The following is a 27,254-nucleotide window of genomic DNA, read 5'->3' on the forward strand; positions in this document are numbered from 1 at the left end:
AAAAGGAACACCCCTTCTCTAAGGGCACACGAATGCCAGAGACTGCGCACACACACACGCACAAACACACACACACGCACACGCGTGTCATTTGCACCGTGGCCCCTGTGGTGTTTCATTCAAGTGTATCTCACTGAGCGAGACTCATGGCAGCAAAAGATTTTGCTTTCCTCAACAAAAAATCAGAGGGGACAACTTTACAGTTGTAGTATTGTCTCTGACTCTCTCGCTCTCTTTCCAGCCTGCTCTCTCTTCTCCCCCTCTGCCTGTTCGTATTTACTCTATCTACCTCTGGAAGGCGGGCAGTAGAGAAAGGTGCATTTCCAGAAACGAGGTAAGGGATCAGATTTAACTGCTATTTTTGAGTGTTTATCCTCCAGTGTCACGTTTGCGTTCATGGTCACTTACTGCTGAAGAAGAACCGGCGTAACATGAGAAACAAACTGCGGCATCACACAGAGTAGCTGTTACACATATTTTGCTTGTTCAAGTCACAGTAATGTTTCCTCTAAAGAACAGGTAATGTTAACTGCTAATCAAATGCTGGATTTCTGTAAAAGACAGCTAAAAATGTGATTGTTCTAAGATTGTATATAGAGTAATATTTTCAATCAGATTCATGTTGTTCCAGTGTACTTGTTGTGGATTGGTTGGCTTTATGTGCTGTTTTCAAACTGGGCTAAAAAATTCATAATTAGCTCCCTTTCCCCTTTTTTTCCTGTCGCCTTTGTGTAGTTTTGGGATAATTTGAATGATCGTGAACATTTAATTTTCTGTTTAACGTATTTTAGGTTGGGTAATGTTCTACTATCACATATGCACAGAGCAAAGGCAGAAACACACTGCAGGTGTTTGTTTCAGCTGTGACATATTTAACCTTTTCTTTGCAGGTTTTGATCAAACGGGCTTTTACAGTGTAAGAAAAATGTCTATCGTTTTCTGTTTTTACAGGTGCTCTACAGCGGCCCCATTATCTCTGCTCAAAATGTACAGCTTCATGGGAGGGGGTCTGTTCTGTGCCATAGTGGGTAATATCCTGTTAGTGGTCTCCACTGCCACGGACTACTGGATGCAGTATCGACTCTCTGGAAATTATGCCCACCAGGGTCTCTGGAGGTACTGCATGTCCAACAAGTGCTACATGCAGACCGACAGCATAGGTAAGAGATCCAGGGTGTCTTCAGCCCATTGGACCACCACAGTATTTGTAACAAATCAAAGGAGTGTGTACATTTATATGTCTGTTTTTCATTTTTGGATATTGACATGGCTGTGAAATAAAATCAATTGAATTTCTTTGGCTCAACAATCAAAACAATCCTGTCATACATGCCTTGTTCATTTCTGTCTGTTTTCACCCAGCTTACTGGAATGCCACCAGGGCCTTCATGATCCTTTCAGGGATGTCGTGCTTTGCAGGCATCATTGCTGGCATCATGTCCTTTGCGCACTTTTCCTCCTTTGAAAGGTTCAACCGCTCCTTTGCCGCAGGAATCATGTTTTTCGTCTCAAGTGAGTTGTCTTTCTTTTGAGTCGGCAAAAACACACCAACAGAAACAGTAATAATGGCACTAGAATCACTGACATGTGCATCCCAATCGCCCTCTCAGCTTTCTTTGTTCTCCTGGCGATGGCCATCTACACTGGGGTGACAATCAACTTCCTGGGAAAGCGATTCGGTGACTGGCGTTTCTCTTGGTCATATATACTCGGCTGGGTGGCGATGCTCATGACCTTCTTTGCAGGTGAGAAAGGACATCCAGTTGCAAAAGTTAATAACTGCTTAAGTTACCATTAAATACCTAAAATCCGACCATTTGAATATATTTGATGATCAAAGCCTCATCTCGGCCTGTTGCAGGTATTTTCTACATATGTGCCTACAGAATGTGTGAATGCAGGAGAGGAACCGGACCACGCTAGAGCGAGACAGGCAGCTTGTTTGAGAAAATAAAGACATGCTGCCTCTTCGAATACACGAAAGGCAGAAAGGTGGCCTTGACTGATCTACTGAAGAGATTATGTCTTATACCGATGCTGGTCTGATGATGGTCTGTTTAGCATGTTTTTAAAAAGTCACTGCAGTACAGACTTTCTTTTAGTCACAGTAACAATATAGAGGACAAACGAAACTAATAAAGCTATAACATGACTGATGCTGTTTTTACTAGTGTAATTTGTTACTGGCTTAAGTTTTGTGTGGAAATCTCACCAGGAGATGGCAGCACTAAAACACCACGGAAGTCCTATCTTAGTCAGATTTGATGAGGAATGTAGGGCCACTATATTAAACATCAAATCAGGGATTAAATACCTGGTAAGGTTGTCGTTTTTGTAGATCAGATTTTTATACAGTCACTCCTTTAACTTTCAGCACCGCAGACTAATGGAAATACTTTTTATTAATAAGCAAACTCTACTGGAGGAATGTATGTAATGCAAAAATATTAATCCACAAAGCAAAGAACAGCACATCAAACCTCTGTGGGGAATATTCTTGTCTCGGGGTTCCCCCTGAAGCTATCAGATTCAATACAGCTGACAAAGATTTCCCCAAAGTAATAGAAAAATATATGATCTTTTTTGGGCTGTTGTTTAAAGGCAGAGCTTTGCCTTTGATTTTTGACATCCCCTTAAGGCTTGACAGCTCATGGAAAACTAGAGGGAGATTGTTTGTGTTTGTGTGTCAAACAGGCTACAAACAGCAGAATAGATTTTGAGAGGAACGCCAAGCTCCCAGACCGGGGCACACATCAGGGCAGGGTCCACAGCAAGCGATTGTTTTACTGCCTTTATCTTTACTAACTGCTTCCGTCTTTTTCTTGGTACTCATCCACTTCTCGAATCAGCTGAAAGGAAGAGAGCAGGAGCTGTTCAGGTAATGAATGCTTGGCTACTCAATGACGCAGAAACAATGGGAGAAATGTAAACAGTCGGTGGACAGGTCCCTTGGTCCAAGTTTCCATACTTGGTCACCCGTGGCTGCTGTAGAGAGAGAAGCTTTGTAATATTGTGTGCTTTTCTCCAGATTCTTTCATAACCCTCTGTGAACCTTTCACCAGAGTCTGGGTTTACAGTCTGTGGTATGACTTGGCAATTTTTTCAATTTTGTTTTTATTTTAAGGACTTAATACAGTCCTGCAATAAGACATTTTTATAGCAGCAGAGTGAAACAAAGTAACAGAGTAAAGGGTACTGACATATTTTTATTCATCTATCTGTACACACATTTAAGATTTAAGGTTAACATTAGTGTTTTGTTTTTGATTTGTAACCAGAATCAAGAGAGGTTTATTATCAAATGAAAAGGTTATTAACTGGCAACTACACACGGTGGAAACACAAAAATGCAGGGGAGGTCGCCCTTCTAAGAGGTCTGCTCATAAATGTTTGCTGCTGTCACTGAGAGCACCTGGAAGGTTTTAGGTTTCACTGACACAACCTGATGATTTATGTGACAACATCTCTAGTAAATCTGACTTTGCAGACGTGTTATTTTTCTCACATCAAACACGCCATCCTTGTGCTGTCAGTCTGTTGGGGGATTTTGAAGACTTTTTTTTGGTTTTGGCACAAAGAGGTATCAAGAACAAGGCAAGGGGGTCCAACAGGTAATCAGAATATTTGATTTAAAAAAAAGCAGTGCAGAAAAGTGGCATGCAAAATAGTGAGCACATTTGTAAATTAATGTCTAGCCACATTACATGAAAAGTGACGCTACACAAGAGCTTGAAATGTCTATTTGTACTGAATCATCATTTTTTTAAGTGGTGAAAGAAGTATTCAGACCCTCCACTTAACTAAAAGTCATAATACTTAAAAAAAAAAATATATATAGCATGAAGGTCAAGATCAAAATGTACTTTATATGTACCCAAAATGTATGTAGGTTTAATGCAAAATCTTATCCATTAGATTATTGGATCAGAAACATTGATTCATTAATGGTCATGTCTCTTTAATGATGGCAATTGTCTAACCAACAGTAAAACTTTATATTAACATGTGAAACAAATGTAGTATAAACAGACATTCCGGTTTTTATTGGGCCATTTGACAAAAAAGCTTTTTAGATAACAAAAAAACCAAAACATTAAAATACACATTCATATATTATTCTGAATTTTTTTTTTTTAATGTTCTGTGGATTTTGGCTTCAAATTAAACAAGATGGAGCATATGAGCAAGAGCCAAACGTCTCTTTGCCCGGGTCGTCCACCGACTGATTAGTTATTGCCCTCGGAGATGGAAGAGTACGCTGACACAGCGCGACCTTATAAAAACTGTCCTCGTCCCACCCCGGCACATCGTGTGGAGATTCATCCTAAACACCCTGTGCCAGGTTCCTGCTATTGCTGCTCACTCATTACTTTCACCATCAACTTATAGTCACGCGTGCACAGTAAGTATGAAACGAGATGTGTTTTTGATCGCTTCTCGGTCCCTGAATGCATCTATTTTTATTACACTGTGATATTTCAGGGGCAAGTTACATGGACGTGGTTTTAGAAAGACTTTATTATGTAAGTGAACACTAATGTGGCATTTCACATAGCAGACACAACACGAGACAAAGAAATAATGAAACATTTCACAGGCAAATAAAGAAGAAAAAACTATATAATTTAAACAACTTGTATAAATAAAAGTCTACACAGCAGTGAATATGAAATGGTTCATTTTACACTAAATACACATTTTCTGAGTGAAAGTCTGCTGCTCGTGTAATTGGAGAAAGCATTTTGGTTAAAAGTAGGATCAGTTTCTGTGGCACATATTTGGAGTTTGCAGTGAACCTTCTGCAACTGTAATTGGTCCCACATGAACCTTGATAATATATCAACAAAATCACAACGTTAACGTTTTGAACATCTTCATGTGATAAGAGGGTTTTTAATATTTTATGTTTTCTATATATTCAGTGTCATCTATTGCATTTTGGTTAAAGCTAACAACTAATCCAAAGAACCACTAAGTGAAAGTAATGCAGGAAAACGAGCATGACGACAGGTTTCTGGTCAACAGAAAAAGAAAAAAAAAAAATCCAGCTTTGGTCAAATTCCACTGCTCTCTCTGCTTTTTTGTTTCTTTTTTTAAAATCAAGCCACTGATATGCACCTTTTCACACTGAGACCTGTTACTGACAGGTAGCGAGGACTACAACACACCTATATATAACAATTTAGCAGCTAGCGGCTTTTATTAAATCAATCCTTCCTCCCGTGTAAAGGATTTGTCCACAAGCAAAAATGTAGACTTGATTGATCCTTCTTTGTGTTAATGACATAATCACTTCCACCCCAGGACAAGAAGCCCAGTTTCATACTGTTTTTGGTGTATTTTTATTTACTGTCAACCTCCTGTGCAGCTCATGTCTCTTGATCCTTTCTGGAAAGCAACGATTCTTTGTGGGGGGATTGTTTTGTTGTTGTTTTTTTACAATGAACGAGGAACACGCAATTGACTGCTAATCTCTACCCTCTCCACCACATTGCACATTGCTTGAGCATCCAGACATTTCTCTTTGCTTTTATATTCATCCGCCAGTTCACGCCTGAAGGAATCAACGGAAAGGCCTTAAAGATCACAAGACGTGACGATGTAAAAAATGAAAAATCCTTTTGAAATTGTTACTGAAGCAAACCAGGGTGTAATTTCAGGCATGCGGTAATAACACGCTGTGCTTTGCTTTTCAAGTGAGCCTATGATAACAATGAAACTGAAAAGAAAAACATATATTTCAAATGGAGCTAGCTCAGTTTGATCTTACAGTTCCAGCAGAAAACAATAAAAAAAAAAAAAAAAAAAGTCACAACAAATAATGAGAACATAAAGTCATACAGCTTTGAATCCGTGTTACAGTGTTACTCTGAAGTGGCTTCATATGTTTATTACCTATCAGATGCACGAAGCTAAACACAAACAGCGCAGCGCAGACTGGCCTTTAGCAGCATTATCGCACGTCGCTCAAGCTACTCACCGTGTTCAGTTTCAAGAATGCAGAAGAAGAAAAGCAACAGAGTCATGAGGGGGTTAAGAGAATTTCTACATACAGTACATTGTAAAACAAGTAGTTAAAAAATGTAAATGTAACTGCTGCAAAAGAATAAAGACATCTTTAGCTCAAACTGTAAGAGTGTACACAGAACAGAGTACATTAAGAACATTATACATACTTCCTATTTTCTTCTGCAGTGATCAACTCTGTTTTATTTTTGTGTCTGTTTTTTTTTTTTTTTTTTTTAAGTAATACAATCTTTAAACTCTGCAGACATCAGTTTTTAATTTAGTAAAATATTAGGACTGGGGAAAGCAGCATGGCTTTTTAAATCTTAATAACTGTCACAGAGACTTAACCTAATTTTATCTCTGCCACACAAAAAAAAAAAACCCCCAAAAGACAAATTATCCACAAAGTTTGACTTAGTAGCTCAAAACTCAAAAACTTGCCATTTTGGTCACGCTTTTTAATAATGTTACACTATTCAGGATTAAGAAGGTATTAGAAAGTGCTTGATTCACCATTTATATAGTAAATATAATAGATATATATGATATGACCATTAGTATAATTATGCTTATTACCAGTGTCTGTGCATGGTGTTAACACATCTGTATTTATAAATGACATAATAAGGAGGAGTAAAAATATATAAATGATGAATTAAGCACTTGCTAGTAGCGTACTAAAGAGCCAGGATTGTGCCCGTTTCATTGATATTTCTTTAAAAGATTTCATAGTTTTAGGAGGAACTGTGACTTTCCTTGTAATCTTACACTTTTAAGTCACCTTGTGTTTCCAGTGTCAGATTCTACCTTTTTACTGGAATGTGTGAGAAACCCTACAGCCTCCAGCTACTAACTCTTTACAAGTGCCCTCTCTGAAAACAAGAGAACGGGTCAAGCTACACCTCTGTTTAGCTGACAGGTAAATGTCAGTAAGGTCATCAGTGATATATTATTGAGTTACATGGTTTAGAAGGGTGTGTCTTGACATCTGGTATTTTAGCTCTCAGATTCCCTCTTTTCCAAGCCTGTCTGGTTAATACAGGTTTTGAGTTAGAAAAAACCGAAGAATAAAAAGATCACATCCTTCGTCGCCAGACATGATATGACATGATCACCAGATATTATACTGGGGATTCTGGGATGTGTGGTCTTTGGAGCAGTAGGTACCTGAGTTGCCTGATTGCAAGGCAAAGTGAAAGAACTTTAGCTTAGTTTGTCTTAGTTTTTGGTGCCATGAATCTTGAGATACACAGTCGTTCTATTAAAAGGCTACAGAGGGTGGAGAACAAGGTTCTGTATCGATCCCCAGAATAAACTAAAGTGTAAAAAAAAGAGGACTAGGGCTCACTTTATGGCCAGTAGAGGGGATGCGATGGCCTGCGACGCAGCTGCATAGAAAGACCAACTGTAGTTTGGACAATAATACAGGTTTTAATAGGGTTTTAAGATCTGCAGTGTCTTTAAATGTGCCTGCGGTGATGGTGGTGATGGTGGTTGTGCATGTCTTCCATTGAGATTCTGCCCCACGCGCCGATCACAAATGTTTCAATCTCACACTCGTTTTCCCCACGAGCGATCCGGAAGTAGCCGTTTTCACCCCAGTTCTTTCCCCAGGAGTTGGCAGCAATCTGGGGGAAATAAGATCACACTAACTGTAAAATACAATAAGACTTAAAGATGACAAGGTTTTATTTACTTTCCCCTACACCTCACCAATCAGGGGGGGAAAAAAAACAGCTTTTTACAACAGACTTTTTATTTTAATATCGAATAATCACTTATAGTAATTAAGATACTGTTTTTAAAATTTAATCATATTGAAAAGAAGCTTTAACTGTTTAATCGTTAAAACATATTGCCTGTGCTACAGCAGCAGGGTTTTTCAGTCAATCTTTTTAAAAGGGACCTATTACACTTTTCCTTATTTTCTGCTGCTCAGTTTGAAACTCATTTTCTACTCTTGTGTCGAGCTGACATCAGCCTGAAACAGACATCCTTATATGATCATTTCAAGCTGGGATGAGGACTTGCAAACACTATAAGAACTCAATTTGTGGAAGCCACGAGAGGGGCAGCCAATCAGAAAACAGCGGCCTTTTAGAGTGGGAGGATAGAGAGTAGATTTAAAAGTAGTCATTTTTATTTTAAGTCCATCCATCCATCCATCCATTCGCTTCCGCTTGTCCTTTTCAGGGTCGCGGGGGGCGCTGGAGCCTATCCCAGCTGTCATAGGGCGAGAGGCGGGGTACACCCTGGACAGGTCGCCAGTCTGTCGCAGGGCCAACACACAGGGACAGACAACCATTCGCACTCACATTCATTCGCACATTCACACCTAGTGACAATTTGGATTATCCAATTAACCTGTCCCCACAAGCTGCATGTCTTTGGACGGTGGGAGGAAGCCGGAGTACCCGGAGGGAACCCACGCAAGCACGGGGAGAACATCCAAACTCCACACAGAAAGACCCCGGCCTGATGTTGGAATTGAACTCAGGACCTTCTTGCTGTGCGGCAACAGTGCTAACCACCGTGCCACCGTGCTGCCCTATTTTAAGTCTAAAAAACAAAAATAAGGAACTGGAAATAAGCATAATAGGCCACCTTGAACTACTGGTAAAGAAGGTGTAAAGTGAAAACTTACCCAATATTTTCTTGATGTTCCATCAACATTTCTCTCTTCTCCCCACCTAGTGCACAGATCAGAGATGATAGTGAATTAAAGCGCATAAAAATTAAAGTATAGCTACGTCTTATTAGAGCTGTAAAAATAATTTAAGACATGTAATGCATTACTTTGCCTCAGATGTGCTCAGTGAAAAGCAGATATGCAGGGTTCAAATGTTTAAAAAAAAAAAAAAACAACTTTCCCCTTGTTAACAACATCCTGAGTATTTATAGCTGGACATCATTTTGTTGCACTTTTGCATTCCAATACAAAGAAACACGGAGTTCCCCTCTTCATCGGGCGTAGGTCACAGGGAAGAGGAACAGCACCTCAGCTTCGTCAGAGCACCAACACTGCAAAAAACGAGCAGCCCACAGGGACACTGAACTTTATCTTTACCTTCTCTGGTGGCTGTGGCTTTGTTCTCAGGAAACCCTGGCAAAGGTCCATAAATTCCCACCATGCCATACACTTTGGTCTTAGCATAGCTGCTGCCAACCCCTGCAGTTTCTGCTCGTCATGATCAAAACAGACCTAAAGCCAATTCCCATCCTGTTTTTCCACACCCGGCCTTTCATTTCCAAAGAGACTCCCGGTCCGCAATCGGTTGTTATCTTTTATAAAGTAAAGGAATGCTGGGAAATACACTGGACGGCCTCAGGCCCTGCCAACTCAGTAGCCTGCCACCAAAACACTGGCAAACTGTGCCAGGCTTCATTCAGCGAGTGACTTTATTAGGCCACTACTCTCCCAAGTGGATTATAACGTCACATTGACCAGGAGCAGACACATTAAAAGCAGCTGTGTAAATACAACATCCCAGCCAGCGTCTAAAGTAGACCCTGGCTGGTGTTTGTGAGCATTGTTCACACCTGTATACAAGTGTGTGACCCCGTGTTTACTTGTGTGCATATTTATTGGTATAGAGACAGGCAGACAGAATCGGACCACTGCTGATCTCTTATCGGTCTTCCAATCAACTCACTTGCTCACTTGGGGACAATGATGGACATGCCCCTGTGCCCATGTACCCCCGCCCTTGCCCAGCGCCCCTCATCCCAGCTCTGACCTCTCCTCTCGGGCACTGATCCCCCTCTCTCTGTCCAGTGCAGTCAGGATCAGCACCCCAGACAATGCTCTTTCCGCCACAGTGGACCTCAATGCTATCTCCACAAACTTTCCCAGGCCCTGGGCTTAAATGAATACACAGCTATGGGATTTAGCCTATGTAAACATACTGAAGCCTGTGGCTGGCAGGTTTGGAGCTCAAAACAGTGCCTTTCACAGCCTCCATCCATCTCTAAACCTGCACCGCAGCTAAAGCCTCCATCCAGCCAAACCACATCCAAAGCAGTCAGAAATCACAGTAGTTGTAGAAGGAGGCTGTATCTTCATCCTCACCATCATCTCACACTGTGCATACCTCCACAGTTTACTGACAATGAAGCTGCAGAGAAGTAATTACACTCCAGAGGGTGTGGTTCTAACACGAGCGTGATAAGCAAACACGAATGCACTTGAAGAAAACTGAGAAAACTGTATAGGATTTAAATAAGCCAAGTACAGGTTGGAGGATGAGAAGTGTTTGGGGTTTTTTTGTTTGTTTGTTTGCTTTTTATCCTACATGTGCTTATGCATGAAAGAAAAACTACAGACAGTGAAAGCTTCGAATAAAGAGATTTGTGTTTTATCCTTATCAGATAAAAGCAGAGAAGTTGCTTCTGTCATAATGCAGGACTTGCATGTTTGCCGTTTTTTGACACTCAGGTAAATGTTTACCTACAGTATGACACAAACCCACACGTCATTGGATGAATTAGCCGGTAATTGGGGTTTTATTATCTCACATAAAAACTGGAGGAGCCGGGGATCGATCAGACAACGTTCCAATTACTACCCATCTCTGACAGTCAAATGTTACCAAATACCAATTACTCAGAACCACTGTCACAGTTTAAAAATGTAAACTGAGCCAAATATATCAGTGACATATGTCAAAGGGAGCTGGATGAACTACAGCCTGTAAAATATTTAAAAGCAAAGAGCGGTTTATTCATCTTAAAGGTCAGAATATTTAAAAAAAAAACAAAAAAAACAAACAAACCATAAAACAGTATCAGTCTGTCTGGAGTCTAAAATGATAAGAGGAATATTTTGGCTTAAATGTTAAGAGGAGTAAAAGAAAGGAAGTGGGACAGTCTGACGGCCAGATGAAGAGTGATGATGGAGACATCACAGAGCCAGAGAAACGCACGGCAGTGGGTGTGGGCAGGCAATCCAGGTGCGTCAGCCGTCTACCTGCCTGCATATTTGCGGTTGTTAAAGTGACTAGATGGGGGGGCAGGGGGGACTGTCTGGGGCAGATGAAGGAGTGGAGCCAAGGTGTGTCTCCGAGAGCAATAGTCTGGAAGGGAGGGAACGCTTATTCACAAGCAGACAGCTGGCTGTGTGCAAACACACGTGCAAGTGGAGCTTTGAATCAAACCCAGTACCAACAAGGACTCAATTAAAACCCTGATTCATCCTTATTAAACAACTTCTGAAGAGATAGGGCCACTGCTAAGCATGTAGCAACAGTTAAACCAGACACACTCGGGTTAAAGATGAAGAAAAGGTGAAAGCTTTTGTCTAAACAGGAGTCAGGTAAAGAAAAAAAATAAAAATAGAAAATTAAAACCTGGTGAGTTTATTTTAAGCCCAATCAGGTCTGTATATGCATGTCTCCGAGCCACGTTGTGACAAAGCATGTTGGTTCACTAAATGGGGGCAAAAATATGAACTGTTTTGGATTGTCTCGGTATTCTGGTAACTTACCCGGTGATCCTGACTGAGTGTGTGCCATGTTTACGGTATTGCGGTGGTTTAGTGAAACTGGCATCTGTGTGTTTGTAGATCCCAGTCTTATAGACAAAGAAGTCCTCGTGGACCTCCATAATAGCTGCAAGAACAAACAAGCACGGAAAATTAGAAGGTGGAAATAACCTGCATGAGTACACGCGCACGCACACACACACTTTGATTAGCCATTTCCCAAAACTATTAAGCAATTTCACCAAACAAATTCTGATTTCCCCCCTGAGTCACACACCCAAACATCAGAGCAGGTTTGTGTGCGTGTGTCAGTGTAAGCTGCACATCTAAGCTATGTGTGACTTTGTTTTTCCAGCAGCTGTTTATGGATAGAAGAAGTTTTTAAAGCTGTATCAGCACTAGATGCAGTGTTCCCTGGTTGAGAATATAATGCAAACTTTCACTCTTATTAGAATCTCTTCAGCAGACACACACAAAGGACCACACACACTCATGCAGCTCTCCACGACTTTCTCAAAACTCTTCCTCCCTGGACTGTTGAACAATAAGTTGGCACACGCTCCCATACACACATGCACACATCCTTCGACATGTGACTCCTTTATTCAAGTGTACTTGAAGGCATTCCAGATGGGCTCCAGGCAGCTAGCCGCGCTAATATAGCAAAGTTAGATCAACCCTAGCAAGCCGCGGAGGCCGCTCATTTCTGACAGGGTGACTGGGGTCAGAGTTAAAACTCTGGTTAAAACCCATTCAGATGAAAAGGTTAAATATGACATCAGTCTAGGTCAGATACTTCAAGCTGTGTGTGTTTTAATTTGTGAAAAGTCACACCCACGTGGGAGCAATGTTGACAATAAAATACAAGCATATTTAAGGAAGACATACACACACAGAAAGGCATTGCGTTACCTTGCACGGGGCCATTATCCATAATCTCCTTCATAATCTCCTTTTCCTAAGTGAGACGATAGAGAGAACGATTTATAGGCAAAGGAGAGTGAGACAGACAGAATGATCATTACATGTCAGTGAAACGGAGAGGATGAAAACAACCCCCTGGAAGTTAAAAGTCAGATAACAAGATTGAGTTCAGCAGGGCCCCTTGGTCTTAATGCCTGGCTTATTGACTTCACAGGCTATCAAGAGACAGGAACAACAGGCTGTAATGATTTTGAGAAGCATTAGCCGTCACTTAGCCCTGACGGATAGCTTCTGGTGAAACCACATGTTGGCTGCTGCTCAGCGGTTGTCTGATTTGCAGAAGATCCATGCAGCAGCGTGGAGACACCGCTTCGGGAGGCAGTTTGTGCAAATGTTACATGATACTAGTGCATGGATTGCAGAGAGGGCGGAGATAATGTCTCCATGAAGTCATTTAGATTCATCCACCCATATTAGCAACCAAAATAGAGATATTTTACGGTTTTTATTGTTCGATTGAAGGATGAGGGCTTATGTAACTCACTTCTGTCTCTGAGCAGAAAGTAGAAACACTAATATGAGGAGGAAATCTCATTTCGGATTAACCCGCTGGTCCTGAAATGATAGCAGACAATGAGTGTTGTCTTTAAATTGGTGTAATTCACTCACTGCGGTGTTTCTCAAAGACAGCCTTTCTAAGTCATCGTACTAGAATAGTTTATAATTTAGTTTTATACACAAAGCTAACTCCTCAGTCCTGAATCCTACCTCCTGAGATATGGAAAACAAGTGGGTAAAAAACAAAACAAAAAAAAAAAAAAGCACATCCCACTGCCCTTCTACAATCTCAGACTCATTCCTAGGTGAGCCAGGCACACCATGGCTGATCAGTGTAGTTTTGTGAGCGAGAGTGGACGTTTTTGTGTACACTTGTGCAGCTTTCTTTCACTTACATTGGATGAGAGCCTGTAGGGCGGTGTGGACTGGTAGATGTCGTTGTGGTAGTTTTGCGTGTTGGGACATCGCTGCGTGGCTTGCCTCTTCCCCCGTCCAACCGAGCGGCTCTGCATCATGCAGCGACCCACCTCTGCCGGCGTTTGCTGCGGAGGTTGATATGGGTAACAGTCTTCTGTCACAACTCTGTCGGGAGGGATGGGAAGATGTAAGTCACCCATCATTCATTCACGAGCAGTAATAACTTTGTCTGAGATGAAGGGGGGCTTACCCCCTACGCCGAAGATACCACCAGGCTCCATCTATGCGTCCTCCGGCACAGCCTCCCTGGTTGCGTGTGTCACAGGAAATAAGATTTTGGGGAGACAGCCGAGGAGTCATGTGGCCCATAGACTGGATGGAGATTCTGTCTGATGCCACAGCTGGTGGCAACAAAGCAAACGCATAAACACGTAACTAAAATTTCATGGTGGAAGCTTCACTTCAAGAAGAAACTTGAGAACTAAAGAACTTCTATTTCCTAGAGTTCATGCACGTTTGCATGTGACACATTTTAAGGATATTTCCCTACAGTTCCCCCATTAGCCCTACAGATGTCATTTTCCCTAAGACAGCACCTGCTGTTGAGAAGGCCCAGGAAGCAGCGCAGTTGCCCTGATCCAGCGGTTCATGAATCTTCCCCGGCCACTTCTCTGCTGAATTGAAGTAGGGCGGCAGATTGTCGGTCTGAGGATCCATGTTCATCTGCAAGAGGGAAAGAAGTTTGTTCGTTCTTGCTTCAACTCCATCTTTTGCAGCAACCCACGAAGAAAACATTTATAGTTCTCAGTAAAAACAGTCATTATTACCAACTGACAGTCCAAGATGTGTGACATGAATTTATAGGGAAAAGAAAGGAAACGGTATTTAAAAACAGGCTAACATTTACGTGCAGCAGCACGGGTTGCTTGAATGTGGTGTCAGGTAGTGTAGTGCAACTGTTTGGCCACAGCAGAACACAAACTGAAGGGTGCAATTAAAATACTTGTGGGCAGCTTCGTAATACAAGCTTGGATCATGGGCAGATTACATAAGTCTACTAATCAAAGGCCACATTTTAAAAAAAAGAAAAAAAAAAAGAGGATTTCTTTACAACCATTTGAACCAGAATCCATTTCTAACGTTGCAGAATAGACAGGACCCTCTGAAGCCACTCCTCTTTGTGAAACAACAAGTCTCTTTGGTTATATTAGGGTTTCATCATGATGGTAAACTTCTGTTATAGAGTGTAACTGTCTCCCTGATAGAGCGCTTTCACTCAGACGTGCTCCATCATTTAATCGCCAGCTATTGTCGGATACTCTATTCATATCTCCTGGTATTATGTGATGAACATACACTACAGATAGCTTCATCTCTCTCTCTCTGACAAAGACTCTGGCTGCCCGCGGTGCATTCCACTGCTTAATAGTGAAGCATTCAGAGCACAGACGGCCACCTGATACATCACTAAGGAATGTGCTGCTGCTCAGAGATTTGGAGCTCTGGCAGGTCAAAGTGCAAAAAAAGCACCTGATCCAAAAGGCATCTAAAATGTTGCATTAAGTGCATTTGACACGAGTCTGCAGAAACAACAGGAAAGGGGAGAGACTGAGAGTTTTGTGAATGGGCTGTGATCTGATTTGTGGCACAGGCAGGGACACGCTGACGGCGGAAGGAGTAGGGGGTGTTACAAAATTTCGAGGTGGAATGAATGCACGCAGGGCAAAGTGGGGATGCGCAGACCCAAGAGGAAGTCTTGTCTTTATTCTCAAAGCCGCCACCATCCTTTCCGGCTTCTCTATGTGATGTTTTGGTTGCGTCTTATGTAATCTTTCTGGGGTAAAAATGTAAACAAAGACAGAGCAGGCTGAGGTCTCCAAACAGAGAGGCCGTTACATACCAGCAGGCCACCATAATTAAGTGAAGCAGGTTTTGATCAGTGCTCACTTGTTTGTAATAGGTTTCAAGCGTGCAAGAGCTTGTAAAAAAAGAAAAGTTGAAAAGTAAAGATATGAGTAACCTTTTCTTTTTATTCTCACCTGTCTGTAAAACTTCCTGCTTCCACCCACATCTCTCCTCTTTATGTCATACACTCACACAAGTGGGAAGCAGTTTGTGACTAATTCAGCATATGTTCCTATCGTGACTACAGAATAGAAACAATAGTTCTTTAAATTCAGCGTTGATCAAATTTCATATACTCTGATTTTAAAAACTATTTCTATGTAATATTTCAAATGTCTGTGTTTAAATACAAAAATAAGCAAAAGCAGATGTATACAATACCAATGATTTCTGTTGAATATTATTTCCCATGAATGTAAATCTCTATGTTACTTTTTTCCTGCTATTCATGAGTGAAGAAAGACATGATGGTCCAGCCAACCGGTAATCCAACGAGTCACTGCTCAGGGAACCTGAGTATGCACGCCAACCACTTGGTTATCAAATCACTCCATCGTACAATTCTGAAAATATCTAAAGACATCATTTTGGTTTTCTCTCCATAGTTGTAGTATTAGTGGAAACAGGAGATGAATGATATGTTATCCGTATGTTATGCCTTTTGTCGTTTTTAAGTGGAAACAGAGTTTAAGAAGTTACACCTAGTGGCGACCAGTACAGTTATATTCTTACACTTCCTGTATGGATATATCAAGGGCACCTAAGTGAATTTAATTTAATTTTATGTAAAACTCAGCCAACAGCTCAATGTGTTTTATATTGTAAAGTAAAGATCCTACAATATTAGAAAGAAATCCTAGCAATCACACAACCTTCTATGAGCAAGCATCTGGTGAAAGTGGGAAGGAAAAACTCCCTTTTAACAGGAAGAAACCTCTGGCAGAACCAGGCTCAGGGAGGGGCGGAAATCTGCTGCAACTAATTGGAGGAGAGAGGAAAAAGAAGAAAGGGCAGAGAGAGGCAGGACAAGAGCCAGACTACAGGTGAGAGATTTAAATAAGGAGTCCAATCAGTGAAGTTTTGTATCTAAGCCTTTAGAAAGTTCACCCATATATTTATTTTCTAACGATGATTTGATGATTCAATGAACGAAGAGTCCTGTACCTGAATCTCATTCATGTTCATGACTGTTCTTGATGGTCTTTGTGTGCCCAGTCGGTAGCGGATGCCTTCGTTTAAAGTCATGCCATACAACTCACTGTGGTTAGCTGCCCTCCACCTAAAAACAATATGAAAGAGGCAGAAATCATATGTGTTTTTAACTACAAACAGAGTATTGTAAGTACGTGTCTATATTTATTTGTTTCTTACCCATAGTTTCCTCTGTTGACAGCTTGGATAATGTCCGGCTCAATGAGACAGGCGTTCTGCTCACACTCCCAACGTCCAGAAGTCCCACATGTGCTACAGGAGAGAGAGAAAAAAGTTAGTAGGGGACATTCAAAGAAACTACAAGTGCCTGAAAAAATGTGTATTTTTATGCTACAGTCACTAAAGTCTATTAAACAAAGGCAAGTGAGCAGAGGCTGAGTGGATTTCCCAAATAAGACATAAATTGAAAGAAGAATGTTAGCAGCCGGAAAAGGCTGGAGAAATTATGGAGTGGGATGGTTAAAAATAAAAAGCTTAGATTATTCAGCCTTTTAAGGCTGCAGAATGCAGATCCGTTTTTATTCGGCAAAACGGAAAATAAGTGAGCAGGATATTAATGATGACACACAGATGTTTACTTTGGAGATGCTCAGAAACAGAGGATTTACTTTCTGATGACTCACTGCCGAGAAGTGTGCCTTTGTGTGTTTGTGTGTGTGGTAATACAACATCAGAATGGAAAGGCTTTAAAAAAAACAAAAAAAACAAACACACATATATATACACAAGCAGTCCCCATCGTTATCACGCGTATTATAGTTGACAATTTGCAATGCACAGGTAGCCCTCCTGTATGTGTGCTCCCCTCCACCCCAATCATACCTCAGTCAGCAGTATTTCTCACTGGGTTATCGCTTCAATCACTTGCCTCAAAGCTGAGATAACACTAAACAGATCCACTCTGCATTATCTTTTTACTTGTACATCCAGTATGCACCAGTGGGTGTTTTAGTTATTTCTAATATATTTTCATGCACATGACATGTTTCAGATTATTATTTTAAACAGAAAACCCCCGCACAAATCCTGCATAAATGAAACGGAGAAAACAACTTCACATTTCCCTATGAAACATAGAAAAGCACAAAAAAGAAACGCATTCTCAAATGTATTGCAGATTTTCAATGATAAATGTATTATTGCTACTTATTAATATTAAACACACTTCATATGTCTTAGAACCATTGCCTGTTTTGTGCAAACCTTGTTTTATACATGCTATAAATAGCTCTGTGTAGCATACAACACATTGAGCTTACTCGTTTTTTTGTTCTTGTGACAAACTCAGTTTTAAAAATACATCAAATGTGCTAAAACTATAAACTGCCTGTGCAATTTTAAACAGACGGATCCACACATGAGTAGACGGTAAAATCTAGACACTTAATTTAAACCTAGGTGACATATACATTAAAACAAAACCAGGAACATAAAGCTAAAGCAGCTAAAGTTCAACTGCTAGTCTGGCAGGGAACAGCGGAAGCGTATGAGACAGACAGGTAATTAGGTGATAAGACACAGTGAAACAAGACAGAGGGATGTAAGTAAAGCCAACAGAAGTGAAACAATGTGATCTTAAAGTCAAATTGAAACAGAAAGAAGAATGAGTTTGTGTATAAAGTGACTATATTTTTGTTTTTAACAGTCACATGATCAGCAGCAGTGTTGAGGATGTGAGCCAAACAATAACAGGGGTGTTTCTCAGATAATTATGTAGCTAGCATGAATTGTGCATGAAATGTTTTACTACCCAGGACCATCACTAAACAAATGCGATGTGTGTGACTGAAGAGGAATTTGACCTCTTCAGTCACACAGAAACCCATGGACGGTATTCCCCTCTCAAATGGCTCACTTTCCTGCTGGGACACATGTGCCACGTTCATGTTACATTAAAAGGTTACACCAGTGTGTTTCTGCTCAGCATCCTACAGGGACCATCTGATGGCTTTTGATTGGTTCAAAGCAACTGTGACCTTTCACCTCTTCCACCCTCCAGCAGGAATACAGGCAGCAGCACAGTGCCAGTAGGTCTGCGATAAACACACAGGGATAGGCTTGATTTATGGAGATTGAGGGACAGAGTGGGACTGAATATAAAATATAAGGGATGTGAGGACATATTTAACATTCCCCGTCACAGTCCCAATTTAAGATCTACTCGCCTGAGAGAGCATGGATAACAGCTAGACAACACAAGGTGTAGTATCTCACCATATCTGGCCATTGATGCTTCCAGATCAGTCGGAGCAGAGCCATGTTTGTGTGTGTGTGTGTCTAAAGATACGGCGCATCTACAATATCTGAGCAAATAAATAAACTTAGAAAGTCTATGCTGGCATTGGCTGTTGTCCCATCTGACATAACGAGCCAACAGACGAAAGCAGCTGCCAAATCAAATTAGAGATCAACTGTTCCTTCAGACTGCTACCCCAGAGACCATCTTTGAAAGGAGAAGTCGCCGAGGTTCAGATCTTTCGGGACAGATAACATGTTATCGGGATGGCAGCAGATCTGTAAATAACCAAATTAGCTAGAAATCCCATTAACAAGACAAAAAGCTGACACATACTGTATTACACGTTAACACTCACAACAGTAAATATAAGCGCAGGCTGAATACACGACACTTAGTCTGTTCTAAAAACCAATCTGCGGATGATTAATTTTGTGCTGCACAGACAGATGACGTTTATACTGATTGCATTAAGTGCAGCTGTTAAACCAGTTAGTCATTAGAACAGTTTCCCTTTCCTGTTCAAATCAGTAAAGAAACATAGGCGGTACAGATAAGAGAGTGCAGGGGCGCTGCTAATGAGAGCCTCGGGAGGGGGAAAAGGGCGAGAGCCGATTTCTGAAAGAGCTGGGAGGACACGCATTTGGGAAATTAATAAGTGGAGGGAGTGGGAGTAGGAGAAGCATGTCCGCGTGTATCCGTCCGAGCCTAAGTTGTGGCGCAAATTTTCAAACTCCTGTGTGTATTGGTTTGATAAGCACGTGTGAGAGCACGTGATACCGAGACTCTCTTGTTTTCAGAGCGAACGGGGGAGTTAGCACATTATTGTTGGTTTTTAGGAACTGGAACACCAGAGGCTATTTTTAAACAACCTCCACAAGTCTTTCCTCAAGATAAAAATAGGACCCCCGCCCTTTATCAACTTCCATCAACTGTATTCCTTTCTTAATTGCTCCCGTGATAAGACTGAGACACACACACACACACACACACACTTACTTTAAAGAGCAACAATTGACACAGACGTGAGAAACCAGCGTGGAGGACAGATGCGGAATTCAATTTCCGCTGCTCCTGCTTTCACTCACTTAACCTCCCTCCAGACTCTTGGCAACTACTACACAGCTCCTTGACTGCAGCTTATGTCATGCAGAAAAATGGCAGCCGTCGCACACGGGCTCTGTTCCCCTCAGGGTGCTGAAAATCACTGAGACAGAGATACTTTCCTGTCACTTAGAGTTAATCCACAATGCTCTTTGTAGAAGCTCTTGACTTCATGTCACGGTAGTAAAGTGAATTAGAAACACACTGAATTGGAAAAATAATGCAGGACTGCCAAGGAGATTTACTCAAGGAGTCAATTACAGAGAGCTGTATTACAGTGTACAGACTTATTATAATGTATTCAAGCAGAGTGGTTTTCTATCTCTATTGAAGTAGACTCAAACTCAACTGGAAAACTGTTTCAGTTCAGATTCAGTCTATCAAGTCACGTAGAAAGGCAAATGCAAACCTCTCTTCTTCCCTAGGGAGAAAAATAATTCGCATAAGGGCTGTCTAAGCTTACCACTAGGCTATCCTATAATTTATAATAACAGAAAAGCCTTTGGAGGACAGGCAGTAGAAAGTTTGAGAACAAGGATCTACACCTCAAAAACATGACATAAAGCAATGATTTTGAGTAAAATGCAACTCAAATATATAAAATCAAAGGTGTATTTATTCAAATAATTAATCATTAAGGGAAAAAATGCTTGGTATACACTCAGCTACAGCAATCGAGTTAATTATCTTTTGTGCTCACGTACAAAATTACATGGGAAATTTACATGTTATCAAATTATTTAAAGTCAGCATTTTGGGGCATAAATACATTTCTGAGTGTGTAACAGAGTGCTTAGCAGGTGTGGTTTGTAGACTATATACAAAAGATGAACACCATGAAATCCTTTGGTTTGACTGAGAGGTGTCAATAGACCAAGTAGCCTAAAAATACCCTGCTTTTTCTACTATTTTCCACCAGATGGGACCAAAATTTACAAAATAAACTGCTTTTGGTATCAAGTAACACTTTAAGCGAGGGATTGAGAGTAAAATCTGAAGTTGAACAACAAGACAGACATCTCTACAACTGGGCTTCTATCCGGTTGTTCAGTCTGACGTCACTAGCCGTGTCTGGGTCTAAACTCCGCTGCAGGTCCATATATCAAACGATCACTGTGGCATTACTGAGAGTTGAAAAACTGTCTAAAGTCTTTCATCTTTAATAAAATGATCAGCGTTCTGCTCTACCAGGTGTAACAATTGAGTTTAACATCCAGGCATCCATGAAAACGGAATTTATGACATTTAACGGAGTTAGAAGTTAGCAGGGAGTTAGCTCGCTAGCTTCTATCTAAATACAATATAGCATGTCCTGACTGCGGGGTTTTGGAAACAAATTAAAACGTACAGCTCTGTTATCACTTCCAGCATAAATGAAGACAGAAAACTAAACAGCAGTGACGCTTGTAGGGTTACTGAAGTTGGGCTAGCTGGTATATAATGATGTGCTACGTGACCGCTAGCGACACAGCTATGTTAGCATAATATAAACAAGATAACTTTTTTCCACTGGATAAAAGTTAACGTGAGTGTTCTCGGTGGTCAGAAACAAATGTAATCACATGGCAGGATGCTGTAAAAGGACCAAACTTCAGCCAGGAGAACAACTGAGATAATCCATCCACAATACAAGGTTAGTCATTCATATACTGTTGCATGGGCTGGGCTGTAGTTACATCCTAAGGTTTTAAAAACTGAGCTTAAATAAATGATTAGTGGTAATAAAAGCCGAGGGAGGTCAACAGTGATCACTGACTGTTTTAGGAGCTTTTTGAGATCAAATAGAAGAAAATACAAAACATTAAACATGTTAACAACACAAAAGCCATATTAAACGCAGACTACTTTAGACCCGGAAGTAGGATTCGTCGTGTCATCACTGAACAACCGGATTTGCAGCCAGAGCAGTCACCCCCTGCTGGCCATTAGACAGAATGCAGCATTAAAACACAGATTCACATTTCAGCCCCAGAGGCTACAGCCATCTTTTATATACAGTTTATGATGGAGGTGTGATGGAGAATCACCAGAAGTTATTACAAGGAATCCTAAAGTGGAAATGATCTCTAAACAAAATATCATAATGAGCTGAGATATTTTATTTTTCAGGCCTAAAGTAATTTCTCCTATTTGGACAAACTAACATGGCTTATCTGTCATCTTATCTTATCTATACCTGCACATTTCTTACAGGCATTTAAAAAACTCAACAAAATTATGCACGCAGAGCTGGGCAGAAGGAGGCAGACAGAGTTTCAGGTGCCTAAAGCTCATATGTGAGTAAGGATCATGTGATCAGCGAAAGATTTTCACTCAAAACAAGGATATAAAAATGAATAATGAACATTACTCCACAAAGCCACCAGCATAGTTAGAAACACATGCTGTGCAAAGGCACATTTTGCAACCTACAGCTTCATTTTAAACTGTGCAAATCCCCACAGCTTTTAGGAATACCAAGCGCTGTACGTCAGAGAGGGAGTCAGAGAAACTTGATGGTAAAAACAGATTTTTCAGCTTTTGTAAAGCCAAATCCATAAAAAAAAATTCCCCTCCAAATTATAAAAAAATATTACATGCATATTTATATAATGCTTAGTGTTTACACAGGTAAAAAAAACAAACTGGGAACCTGAAAATGTTCGAACTTAAAGATACTTCAGGGGGAAATTAAAGGGAAAACCCTTGATTTAAAAGGCAGAAAGAATGCATGGAAAAGGCGGGGTGTACATACCATAAATTGCAATTTTCTTTGTATGTTTGCCCCGTCAAGAACGTGTTTCCATTTCTTTCACAGGTGCCTGAGAAAAGACAAAGAGTGGCAATTTAATATACGCAGGTTTGATGTGGCTAAACAATAAAGATCCTATCGCTAATCTCAACAAAAGCTACGCACAGTCTCAATCACTGAGACACAAATGAGACACATGCTGTACACGGAGGCTTAAAAGCACACATACACACTTGATATTAATAACACAGTAACCACATTCCTTCACTTGCAACCACAGTAAAAGTTAACAGCAACTAGTCTTAGTATTAACACACAGAATATGTGAGGTCTAAGGAGCTCTAAGCCAGTAATCCTGTGTAGGAATGTGGCGTTAGCTTCTTTCCTGCCTTCCCAGGCTTCCCGGGCTCTCGTCATGCTTTAACCAGCTTACGCCCCACTGCACCAACTCTACTGAGATAGCATGGAAAGCCCCCACTTCCATCTATAATTAAACATCAAAAATTTTACAAAATTTGTGAGTTGCACACCCTGCGCTGTCACGACCCCAAAAGTGGCCCATCTTACTCGACTGTTAAAACGTTGGTGTTTTGGTGACAAGCTTACGTAAAGTGGAAGATGCTGTCAGAGGGGACTCCATGTGGAATTTAAGGCATAATCTGGCTGAGAATTTACAGTGTGAGCAGGTTTTCCCGGCCTCTGGTGTGAGGCCCCGTGCTGACAGTGTGATCTATGACTGATGCTCTCACAGCTGTCTCGCCCGGTCTATCGTAATTCAAATTACTGCAGAGCTTCGGCAAGTGGCAAGTTACACATTAATACAGAAGGAATGTGTGCAGACTGAACATATGCAATGGTTACCGTGACATTTTTTGTATAGCATTCCTTCAGCGCAGACCGAGTGAAAAAACAGTAGCAGTTAAGAGGAAAGACCTATCATAACAAGCTGTCTTTCAGTGGCTTCCCTCCGCTGACTGTGTGATCAAACATGCTTGCGTGCACATGCTTGTACGTCGGACCTCCTGAGTGCCAAACCTTATCGAGCACGGCCCACATACCTGCATCGACCTCTCTAACTTTGTAGTCCTGTACCCATTGTCTGGCCGCATACCCCACATTCTTTCTCCTGACCTCCATTCATCCCTCTACACACCCCTCCTCCCACCGTCTCAGTTAATAAGAAGCCTACTGTTCCCTACGCTGCTCTCAGGTAGCCCTTTGCCTTTGCTGGCACATTTCACACTTCGGCAGAGAGGATGGTGCTAGAACTGTGAGGGAGTCCAAATGTAGTCAACCAACCAGTAACACAGGTGAACGAACAGGAGTTTAATCTGCAATACAATCAGATGCTATATGTAGATGATTTAAGGGACAGGGAACGTACAGATAATCATTATGTATGCTGAAATATAGTTTGACTTTCTATTATTATTATTATTATTATTATTAAATCCATTATATTAATACTGTCGTTTACCCTGTAACTCTGTGATTAATCACACAGAAGAAATCAAAGAGACATTAGAAAGATCAAAGGTTTCTGTCCAAGTAAGAAACATTGGTATGATCACTTCATATAAATGCAGTAACAAGCTGAAGCTTTTAAAAGCAGGTATGCAATTCTAATCCATTTTCAGCATATTAGGGGCGTCACGCTGCTTTCCATCGTGGCCCAGCGTGGAGCTTGTCAGTGGGGTTTCCTGCAGCTCTCTGACAGAGTTTAACTAACAAAGACATGCCCACACGCTCACACACATGGCTGCAACACTTTCTGATGCCCCCCAAAACACATTTGTACCTTCACATACCAATGAAAGGCGGCTGCACGCCAAGACAGTGACCCCAGAAGTCGGGGCAGCAGTCGGACACCGTGCGGTTGCAGAACAGGTCACAGTAGCAGATCGTGTCCAGGTACGGCACGGTGCACAGGTCGTCCCTGCCAGGACAGCAGCCTCCTCGTCTCTGGCAGTAGGAGCCGAATGGGTCTCTGATGCCGCCAACATGAAGTGGACTGGCAAGCTCCCTCTTGGTCCTTCTGGAAAGGATTCTGTCTGCAGTGCCTTCTCCCACCACCAGGAGTAGCACGGTCACAGTCAACAGGATGAGCTTCATGATAAACCTGCGACAGGGAGGCGACAGAAATTAAACATTTAAGAGTTGTGGATAAAGCCAGTGTTATCCAAGGCATACCTCTGTATGATGCTCAAGAAGACACACTTAAAATGCTCCACTCTGCAGGGGGAAGAGCAGCAGAGTGTAGCAGAGGAATTGGGCATTACTGCTGCCAACTTCTGAGCAGTTCATATAAACAATGAGGCGCGCACACACACACACACACACACACACACACACACACACACACACACACACACACACACACGGTTTAAATAGAAACCCATGTGATCCTTGGAGATTGTCTATTTATTTCCTCAACTTTCCTTTTAAACCGCCAAGACAAACAGCAGCTAAATATGAAAATACACACAGCGTAATGGAGAACATCGTCTCAGTGGCAAAAGTTATGTTATCAAATATGTTGAACGGTGCATGATGGGCAGGTTCTCTGACATGTCTATATGCACATGTAATATCCTCAATGCCCACGTTTAGTTTGTTTGTCCCTGCTCAAGGTCTCGGGATTATTAAAGGTCAAACAATCCCACCCATTGTTTTTTTGTTTGTGTTGGTCTCAGGTCACTGGATAGGGGAGTCTCTGCAGGGTCGGACCAAGAGGAGGGCTCGCCCCCGCTGCTTACATAAACAGCATCATTAATTATCCAATCAGATCTCTCGGCACAATGGACCCTGTGCACATAAAGCACAGCTCTGGAAAAGGCCTTTGCTCTGCTGTTTTCTGCATGACTGTGCCTTTACTTGGTGTGCACACACACACACACACACACACACACACACACACACACACACACAGTAACATATGGCAGCATGGGATGGGCAGGTCTTGTCCTTTACACAAGTGTTTTGTTGTGTCAGACTTTGAGCAGCAGTGCAATAAAACACCAGCCAGTGTGCTCATCATGCTGGTGATGTCTTTAGGTCAATCTAAAGCTAAAAAAACCCACTTCTGCAGAGATCATAATGCAGTTGTCTTCAGAGGCTCTTCTTTATCATCTGTAGCTTCTTTTCACATATTAGATTAGATTGTTAAGCGATAAGAAAGTATTTTGCTCAATTGCTTACTTAAATGAGACAGTATTTATAGATTTAGTCCATATTACTGTGTAAAATATCCTGTTAACACCCAATATTTCAATCATACGATCCTGAGAAAAAGATCTTAAAGCTTTCAGTAATGTCACAGATGGCATATGGTCCATCAGGGCTCCAGACAGCTGTAGCCAAGCTACTGATCCTCCACTTCAGCTACAGGACAGATGAACCCTCAGTAAGGGTTACCCGCTCACTTTCTAACACACACACTATAGCGCATGGACACATAACACAGTGGCAGATGAGACATGCGGAGTCAGTGTCAGCAGCTTCAGGACCACAGTTATGAACAGTGAGTTCATAAATCTGAGCAGTATTTCATTGCACGGCAGCACTTTTTTTTTTTTTTTAAATGGGAACATTATAAACCACAAATACATTAATGCATCAACGTACTTTTCATTTTTATGCTTCACTGCTAATGAACAAGAAATTAAAACCTATCATCCAGTGATTTGTGGTTAAAGTAACTCATACAACCTTTTCAGTAGCGAAGCAAAAGAACATCCAAGGCTAGAAATATTTTTTAAGAAAAAACCCACACAAAAAAAACCCCACAACAACAACAAAAACATAAAAACAAGGGCCAAATCTTGAACTGTAATTAAGGTGAACCAAACTTTTAGCTGCTTACACACGTGACTTGATCACTTTCCTTCCCAAGACTGAACTTTGACACATTGTTGCAACACCCAGCAGATAATTCATTCTTCAGTGCGTCTCTATAAAAGCCCTCTCAGCACCATTTTTCCTGTGTTACACAGTCCTGACTATTCTCTCAAACTAAAAAACATTAAGCTCGATTTTTAAGGGGGAGTGGGTTGGATCATGTAGAACACCTTACAGGTGTCCAGTGAGGACTGCACCTCAGCAGGTGAGTGAAGAGATTACTGGTGTCTGGAGCGGCCACTCCACCTGAACCCAACAACCCTCCATTAAAAAAAAAAAAGACAAAACAGCCTTCCGTTGATATTAATGTAGCTCTAATGTGCCCAACACACCCTTAAGATACATATGTCGTAACAGCAAAGGCTTGACTAACCAATGCTCTACAATACATCTAAATAATTATACAGAGAAAGACTAAAAACATGGAAGGTGATGACAATCCTCTGAAAGAGAGCTTAAAAGTTTCCTCTTCTTCTGTTTAAAGTAACTTGATAATAGTGTAAGCCAGACTATGACGCTCAGGCTGCACCTGCCTGAGAGCTGCTGCTGAAAAGTGCAGAGAAACAGAAACTGCTGTTACCTTGAGTTTAGAGAGAAATCCTGGTTTTGTAATCCAGTAAGAAACAGCTTATTTACTGCTGGTGTGCTGCTCAGGAAGTCCCTCACAGGTAGAGAGAGTTTAGGTAAAAGGTCAGGCTCCTTTTCTCTGTTCCAAACTCTCTCACAGGATCTGCTCTGTCAGTCTCGGTCTTCTCTATATACAGGCAACAAGCAAGCGTAAC

General features: G+C 41.3%; 2 protein-coding genes across 4 annotated transcripts; one reads left to right on the forward strand and one right to left on the reverse strand.

The window, feature by feature from the left end:
* Positions 1 to 214: 214 nt before the first annotated feature.
* On the forward strand, positions 215 to 1,923 carry LOC146609784 (lens fiber membrane intrinsic protein-like). Of its 2 annotated transcripts, none has more exons than XM_085346254.1 (5): positions 215 to 334; positions 952 to 1,160; positions 1,363 to 1,512; positions 1,611 to 1,745; positions 1,862 to 1,923. In XM_085346254.1, the coding sequence occupies exons 2-5, from the start codon at positions 986 to 988 to the stop codon at positions 1,921 to 1,923; spliced, it is 522 nt and encodes a 173-aa protein (XP_085202380.1). In that variant the 5' UTR covers positions 215 to 334; positions 952 to 985. The 2 variants fall into 2 exon arrangements, with proteins under 2 accessions (XP_085202380.1, XP_085202379.1); XM_085346253.1 differs by lacking the exon at positions 215 to 334 and adding an exon at positions 500 to 519.
* Positions 1,924 to 4,002: 2,079 nt separating this feature from the next.
* Positions 4,003 to 27,254, reverse strand: tinagl1 (tubulointerstitial nephritis antigen-like 1). 2 transcript variants are annotated; one of them, XM_085346909.1, is made up of 12 exons: positions 27,053 to 27,252; positions 24,384 to 24,694; positions 22,579 to 22,645; positions 16,664 to 16,756; positions 16,457 to 16,571; positions 13,984 to 14,110; positions 13,638 to 13,788; positions 13,366 to 13,552; positions 12,401 to 12,446; positions 11,492 to 11,615; positions 8,654 to 8,699; positions 4,003 to 7,637 (listed from the first exon to the last, which is right to left on the reverse strand). In XM_085346909.1, the coding sequence occupies exons 2-12, from the start codon at positions 24,685 to 24,687 to the stop codon at positions 7,470 to 7,472; spliced, it is 1,428 nt and encodes a 475-aa protein (XP_085203035.1). In that variant the 5' UTR covers positions 24,688 to 24,694; positions 27,053 to 27,252; the 3' UTR covers positions 4,003 to 7,469. The 2 variants fall into 2 exon arrangements, with proteins under 2 accessions (XP_085203035.1, XP_085203036.1); XM_085346910.1 differs by lacking the exons at positions 4,003 to 7,637; positions 8,654 to 8,699; positions 11,492 to 11,615 and adding an exon at positions 11,621 to 11,829 and having other exon boundaries at positions 12,344 to 12,446; positions 27,053 to 27,254.

This window comes from Diplotaxodon limnothrissa, linkage group LG22 (genome assembly GCF_057381915.1).
Source record: "Diplotaxodon limnothrissa isolate DT_005_m linkage group LG22, D_limnothrissa_male_GT1.1, whole genome shotgun sequence".
NCBI classification, from domain to species: Eukaryota; Metazoa; Chordata; class Actinopteri; order Cichliformes; family Cichlidae; genus Diplotaxodon; species Diplotaxodon limnothrissa.